This window comes from Anneissia japonica, unplaced genomic scaffold (assembly GCF_011630105.1).
Source record: "Anneissia japonica isolate Jap-2015-1 unplaced genomic scaffold, ASM1163010v1 scaffold26_len2425191_cov177, whole genome shotgun sequence".
Classification (NCBI taxonomy): Eukaryota; Metazoa; Echinodermata; class Crinoidea; order Comatulida; family Comatulidae; genus Anneissia; species Anneissia japonica.
This window is the reverse complement of record NW_022685220.1, coordinates 2,203,488-2,211,726: the sequence shown is the minus strand read 5'-3', so window position 1 is coordinate 2,211,726 and position 8,239 is coordinate 2,203,488. Positions and strand designations below refer to the sequence as shown.

At 35.8% G+C, this 8,239-nt stretch overlaps 1 protein-coding gene across 1 annotated transcript in view; it reads left to right on the top strand.

Moving 5' to 3' along the window:
* Positions 1-54: 54 nt before the first annotated feature.
* Positions 55-8,239, top strand: part of LOC117108465 (3'-5' exoribonuclease 1-like) — a 9,514-nt gene continuing 1,329 nt past the window's right edge. Inside the window, exons 1-5 of the mRNA XM_033250482.1 lie at positions 55-115; positions 1,857-1,991; positions 2,876-2,959; positions 3,684-3,802; positions 4,522-4,694. Coding sequence (XP_033106373.1) covers positions 1,857-1,991; positions 2,876-2,959; positions 3,684-3,802; positions 4,522-4,694 — 511 coding nt within the window. The 5' untranslated portion in view covers positions 55-115. The remainder of the gene's footprint in view (positions 116-1,856; positions 1,992-2,875; positions 2,960-3,683; positions 3,803-4,521; positions 4,695-8,239) is intronic.

Here is an 8,239-nt window from a genome sequence, read left to right as displayed (position 1 = left end):
TATTTTTTGGAAATTCCCAAGTTCCAGGTTAAATGACATCAGTCGATTTGAAACATCGAAATAAATTGTCCATACAGCATTGTAGCACGTAGGCTACTTGATCGTCCATTGAAAGGTAATTTATATAATGTTTATTCGCATTTATTTAGGCCCTTGGGTTCCCATCGATACCATAATCAAATGTCATTGTAGGCCTATGTGTATCTATCTTTGGAGCTTTGTTTTACGTCGGCCAATGAAACCCACGCTAGCCGTTTATTTCGGTATCACCTTACATTAGAAAGAAATAATAACAATTAAAGTAAGTAAAACCCCTGACTACATCTGGTCGTGATAAAGCTTCCTCCGACGGTGGAAAGCCTCCCCCGTCGGGGAAAGCTTGTAAGGGAAAACTGTCAGCAGCTGGGATGTAACTTCACGGTTCATAAAATAATGATACGCCACAATATGGTCGGCGGAAACTAAACCTGCGTAGTAGTGTACACCACCCATTGGTTTACTAGAATCTAGTTCATGCTCAAGTGAATTTTAAAAAATCATAGGTATAATATAGTCTTTTTTTTAACTCTGCACTACTCCCACCAGGAAAATGCTTGGGGGTCAAAACTTTCGTATTTTAGATCATTCAAGTTATGAATGTAGTAAATATTGCAGGCCTAGGCCTAATCTTTTACAGTGGTAACAGTACAGCAAATGACGTCACAATTTACTGTATTACCAGCAACTATCCACACTCAAAGACAAAAAAAATGTTTTGAAAATATAATTTGCATATAATAATATGTTACTGGTTTTTATTCCATATCAGGGGTGTGGCGTTAGGATTTACCCGACAGGAGTTCCGATGTCCCCGACGAGAACGTAACGTTTGGTTTCCGTACAATAATAGACCCTGGCCAACACGCTATCTCCGACTCATCTGGCGATGTTAATTGCTCTGTTGGATCAAGGAGCGTTCCTAATTGCTCAATTTCCACGATTGCATTAAAAAAAAAAATTCTATGGAAACCAAGCTTGAGTGGGTTTGGTCGAAAGCTCCCAGAGAAACTATTAAATTTTAGGTGCTTCGAAGGCTTCTGTAATCGCCTTTTTAGTTTACTAATGTAAAAAAATAAATATGTTTCCCCGATGAATTTAAACATGTTTAGTACTTACATTTTCAGAATTAAACAATTCTAAATACAATTAGTGAAGGTTCAAACTTATAAACCTCCACCTGGTTTCATAATTCCATTATGCCATAGCTGCTTGAGGGTAGGGAGACAACTTTTTCTCAAGCACTCCTCCATGTCAGTCAGGCTATTGAGTCTGGCTCTGACGGTTTCTGTCCTAAACATTATACCCTTACCTTGACCACTCCCTTGATTGCCTTATCAACACTGGTGCCTCATTCTCTATAATTTAAAAATACGTCTAATACAAAAATATAAAATTAATGGTTGATTCACATCTGGATTTTAACCCGGAACATTCGGATAAAAAAGAAAGCAAATGCTATACCGACAAATACGTGGTGCCTGATCGGTATTACTCGAATACACGTGGACCAACAATCAATTTAGATAATTTGCTATATTATGGCGCCTTGTACTACTTTAAGGGCATTCACACCGAATCTTAATTTCGGATCGAAAGGCCTACCCATCCTAAACAGAAAAATCAAATCAGTATGTAAAAATAGGGAGTCGGAAACGTGGTCCGAATTTTGATTAGACCCATTGATTGATATGAAAAATGTCATCATTTTTTTTTTTTTGGGGGGGGGGTTCTGGTCTCATCCCAATATTGTCTCCAGGCATCCGATATAAATACGCTCTTATAAAATGTTTTCTTGTTCATTTTTACATGTCTTTCAGATGGCTAGTAGACTTAACTCGAAATATTATCTTGTGTGTGACTTGGAATCGACTTGCGTCTACCCTCGACAACAAGACTGGGAACCAGAAATTATTGAAATTGGTGCAGTTTTGCTTAATAAGCAACTCAAACAAGTACATTTTTTATCTTTGAAAAGTGGAGCTTATTTATCTTAAATATTTCCTATTTATTTAAATTAACAAATAATAATTAGGTTTATATAAGTTATTGACCTACTTGTTTCTTTTTGTATTGAGTGAAGTATGGGAGGAAATAACAGGTTAGCGTATCAGTTTGCGTTGTAAAAAGTCTTACTTTGGTTCTGTAGTTGATTCTTTAAATTTAAAATATAGTCTGCCTCGTGTAAATATCTGTTTTTGGTAAGGTAATAATATCATCATTATCCTTAACATCAACATCATCATTACCATCATGGTTACGATTCTTGAGACAGGTTCTGATATCAGCAGTTATTTTGGCACGCTGAAGAGAGAGACAATCTTGTTATCAGGAAGAATTGTCCAAACAAAGGCACATTTCACGTTTACCAGACAGTGCAACATAAATTACATTATTGCATGAGTAATAATAATAATAATAATAATAATAATAATAATAATAATAATAATAATAATAATAATAATAGTGTAGTTTTATATAGCGCACATATCCATCTAATGTAGTAATACAATTATTACAATAATAATACCAAACTGTTGTACTAACTTGTACCTGTACAGTATGTTAGTTTTTTTTTTTAGCACTGTTGAGAAAATACTTGTGTCTAAAGTAGAAAAGGGATAATAATTATGGAATTAATATTGTTAGGATTATAATAATATTAATTTTTATGACATTTAAAAACAAGCAATATATTATTTATAGGCTTACAGTACCTTAATAATTTAACAAGAAATCACTATAATCTTCCAGAATTACAAATCTAACCGTAATATTAACAAGTGCTGGAGATAGTGATGGCAAAATTATGATTTAAACCATTTCTCTTAAATTTTAGATCAGTGAATTTCAAGAGTATGTTTGTCCGAATGTAAATAGAAGATTGACTCGATATTGTCTGGATCTTACAAAAATAACCCAGGTAAGCATGTAGGTATATCATTAAACCCCAACATATAGTGATACACCAAGGATTTCTAACAGCTTATTTATAAGTCATTGGGTCCGTTTACTGTGATTTTGAACTAGTACCAGTACTTCGCAACTTCTTATTTTGGAAACTGCTTCGTTTATTCCCATATCTCCACAGCCTGGCCTCTTTCCTTAGTCGATTTAATAGGATTATTCGAAGTGAATACAAGAAAATAGTCCGAAGACAAATTCTAGTGAGGTCTTTCTGGTGGTGATTGGGTATACATATTGAGACAATCCCCTACTGGTGTGCTGAGTTCCCTAACGTCCACAAAAATATAATATTACACTTACACGGCTTAAACGGCTCTTTCGAAAGACGATGCTTGCATTTCAGTCTTGTAGCTGAAAAACAAGGACAGCAGCGGATGAAATTGAGCAGGTAGCAACTTCCCACTATTCACTTCTTCTTTCCCACATTTTCTTAATTCCTCATTCCCTTTTTTTCTGTAGTTCATTTTTTTTCTCCCATTCAATACTCAAACTTCTATTGTTTTTTCCATGATTCTTATTCCAAAAATCCCTTTCACCCAATCTCTCTTTTAGTATTTCTTTCTCTACTTCCATATAACAGTATAAATGGCCTGCTCATATTGTTACTTGCTATAAGCTATAGAATATTTGTAACTGCGTCATAGCTATTTATAAACATATTGTTTTGTCCTTGTAAACAGAGAGATGTTGACAGAGCAGATCCATTTCCAGACGTGTACGGACGGATGGTGAAATGGATGACAGAAAACGGATTAAACCTTCAGCCAGGAAGTCAAAACTTTACTTTCATCACTGACGGGTATTATGTGCTCTTAGTTTTTAATGTTTAGTCCTATTAATTGCCACTTCAGCAAGGACGACAAATAACGTGGAATTGAATAGCTTGCTGGTTAAGGTGCCTTCCATTCTCTGCAAGGTCCTGGGTTCAAATTCTGTCATATTCCATCATTTTTTTCTTTAGTCCATAAACCTCGATTTCAGACTTACTGTACGTTATGTAGAGCATCATGTATATAATAATTTATGTTTATCATGTGAAGGGATTGTCAGTGATAAAGTCGTTATATGTAATCAGTGGTCGTGTGGTGAAAATAGTAAAGATAATAAAATTGATGTTGACAATTACGACATTTATGATGACTACGAATGTTAATAATAATTATATTAATTATTGTCATCATCATCATCACCATCACCATCATCATCATCATCATCATAATCATCATCATCATCATCATCATCATCATCACTATCATCATCAACAACAATATTATTATTATTATTATTATTATTATTATTATTATTATTATTATTATTATTATCATTAACAAAAATCATTCAATTAATCCATACCATACCAATCAGACAAGGCCTGTAAAATACCTTGTACCAAGTGAAGTTGATAATTTAGTGACGTCTTTAACTATTATTAGCCAGTTAATTATACACGATGAGTTACTTACATCAGAAGTATATTCCACTCATGAACTCTCCATTTTTTTAATTATTTTTTTTTAGTATCTTTGACTGCAACCAGTACATACGAAATCAGTGCAAGCTCTCCAAGATAGCGTTTCCAGAATGGGCGAAACATTATGGCAACATAAAAAAACACTTCACCTCCGTTCTACCATACATGCGGAGGACTGATGGGAGGTCGAACAGCATCACTGACATGATGGAAAAGCTAAGTATGAACAAAAACTATCTTTTTCCGTCTGTAATATTTAAAAACTGCTTACTAATAGAACTTTTTCTGTCCAGACTATCAAATTTTATTTGATATACTGGAGGGAGCTTAACCCGCTTTGAATTTGATACGCTAAATCGATTGCATTATATATAGTGAGAAGATCTCTTGTCTGACATAAGTGCCACTGGTCATCAATACATTTTGTGCTGTATGCTGAATTTCTGAACACCAAAACCTAGCCCTACTATTGGTTTTGCTGAATCGATCACCTGTCACTGCACCGCTGGTGTGACAGGGCTACTTAGGTGCGCCATTGTTTAATAGGACCGCTTCAGGTGTGTTCAGGTGTACTCGCCGTAATTATGACGTCATTGAGACGAACTGCTCTTGGTTCACGCTCTGATATTCCGCTCGGTGCAAGTAATGCGTTACAGTGTCCTGTAATTAATACTGATGATGATGATGGTGATACTTCTACTCCGAGCGTCACTAATATCAATTGCGATGTACTGATCAATGAATTGTTGTGTTTCCTTGTTAATAACATGGGGTCAATGACCTTTGACCGTCTTCATGCTATCAGCGTGGCAAACTTTACATTGGATGACAATAAAGTTGCTAAGGATCTGATTTGTGCATGTGTACCCGACAAGGAGATTAAAGTACATAAACCAAGAAGGAAAGGTGACATAATGCTAACAGATATACTTGGTAATCTGGTGAATTGTAACATGTCGAAATTACCTACATTCGCAGCTGCAAATCTGGCTAAGATACCGTTTGTTGATGTTGAGCACATTGATGCTACAATGCTTCTCAGAGAAATGCATAAGCTTCGTTCGGATTTCACTGTAATGAAGGCTGATATCGCTTTTGCGACTACTCAGCGGGTGTAAATTAGCCCAAAAAGTGAGAGACACTATGATTGCACAACAACAAGTTGTTCCTGCTTCTCTGAAACCTGAACATACCCTGGCCACAGCAAAAACATTTGCGGAGGCAACTAAACATCTTCTGAATTGCATCAAAATCGTATCGCTAAGAACGATAGCTCACTCGATAGTCGCGCACACCCAAAGGGGAATCCCCATATTAAGGGAAACCCCCGTTCTAAAGAGGGAGATTTGACGAACCATGATCCGGCATTTGTTTTATCAAATAAGGACGTAATTAATGGTGATGCATCCGAGGCGACGCGATCTTACTGGAGTCGGAGCGACGAACACGGGTACCGTTTTCAGCGAAGAAAACAACGACGACGGTCGAAATTTAAAAGAGGAACTCCGCCATATAAACTGTACCTGGAAATATGGATATCGATACAAAAAACGCTGATGTGCAGTCCTATATGAAGAGATCAAAGGGCATTGATATCACTGTCAAATGACCTCCCGAGTAAACGATCGGACTATGTTTCTTTTATGGTACAATGTGATTATTGTGATAAAGATATTGTTAACGATACCAGCATATGGCCGAAAATATGCGATTATTAGGATTTTCTATGAACCTAAATATAATGATGTTAACGATGGATATTGACGTAGACAGTAATAAAGCCATTAGAGTGGCTTCAGTAAATTGTAATTCCTTCAAGTCAACTAGTAAGGAAATATTTGACCTCTGTGATAATCACGATATTGTTTGTCTACAGGAGACATGGTTAATTAAAGAGGAGCTCCCTTTGCTTAAATCATTCCATACTGATTTTGACTGCTTTGGTGTCTCACCGGTAGATAGCTCAACATCTTTACTTTTAGGACGCCCTTATGGGGGAGTTGCAACCCTTTTCGGAAAACGTTACATGATATTGTCAAACAGGTTAATTTTAATGATAATAGGTTAGTTGCCATTGAGGTTGGAAAGAGTCGCCATAAAACATTATTTGTTAATGTCTACTTACCCTATCAGTTAAATGACACTTTCGTGGAATTTGTTGAATACCTTGGTAAATTTCATAGTATTGTTGATGAATTTGATACTGATAAGGTAGTCTTTATTGGCGATTTTAACTCTGACTCTAAGAAGAGGTTTGGAACCGAATTAGTGAATTTCTGTTCTGAATATAATATGTATATTTCTGATATTAATTACTTTGAAATTAATTCTGACACGTTCACTTACTTCAGTGATGCTCATACTTCAACGAGTTGGCTCGATCATGTTGTGTTTACAAGTAGTTCTCACTCGGTATTAAGTAATTTTAAGGTCTAAGGTTTAAGGTTCAATGTTTATGCATGGCTTTGTGCCTCAGAATCTTACTAAAGTCACTCTTCTTCCCATAATTAAGTCGAAATCTGGTAACATTGCTGATAAGAGCAATTATTGGCCTATCGCACTAGCGTGTGTAGCATCTAAACTTTTAGAGTCAGTTATGATTGAAAACTGTGGTGATACATTTATGTTCTAATGACAATCAATTTGCCTTTAAATCGGGACACTCTACTGACCTTTGCATATTTGTGCTAAAACAAATAATTGAATACTACAATAATAACTGTAGCCCCGTTTACTGTTGTTTCTTAGACGCTAGCAAAGCGTTCGATAAAGTCAACCACTGGACGTTGTTTAAGACGCTGGTTGAACGAGGTACCCCACCCCTGTTATTCGAGTCCTTCGATCATGGTATCGTTCGCAGGAGTTTGTTGTCAGGTGGGGTAGCTGCATATCTGATCCTTTCTCCGTTAGGAACGGAGTGCGTCAAAGTGTGTCATGTCTCCATTACTGTATAATGTATACACTGATCCGCTTAATGTACTTTTAGATAATGCTGAAGTCGGATGTGAATTAAACGGTACTAAAATCAATTCTTTAAGCTATGCTGATGATTTGATACTTATGACTACAAAGTCTTATTGGACTACAAAGTCTTATTGATATTTGTGATACTTTTGCTAGTGATTATGATATCACGTTTAATGAGTCTAAATCAAAATGTATGGTAATCTGTCCTAAGGAGGGTAACCTGCAAGGCGAGCCTCGTATTACACTTAAATCATCCCTTTGTTATCTGTTAACTCTATTACCTAACTTGGTCACGTTATAAACAATAACCTTAGCGATGAGTGTGACATTAAACGTCAATACCGTTCGTTATGTATAAGATCTAACTCTCTCATTAGGAAATTTGGTAAATGCTCTATGACGACTAAATGTTATTTTGTTTAAATGCTACTGTGTTAGTATGTATTGTTCTACTCTTTGGTGTAGATATAACAAAGGTACTATAAGATCGTTAAAAGTCTGCTATAATAATGCCCTTCGTTTATTACTGCGACAACCGAGGCACTGTAGTGCGAGTTTTATGTTTGTATCCAATGGTGTACTGTCCTTTGGCGAGTATCTTAGAAACTCTATACATAGTTTCAGGAACCGTGTGGAAAACAGCTCTAATTCAATCGTTTTGGCCATTAAGCATTATGCTCTTTCCAATTCTAAAATGTATAATAAGTGGAACACTGTCGTCCATTAAGATGATTCCTGATCTTGATGTTTTTCTTAATGCAGTCTATTTTTCACTTTTGTCTTATATTTATATGTATT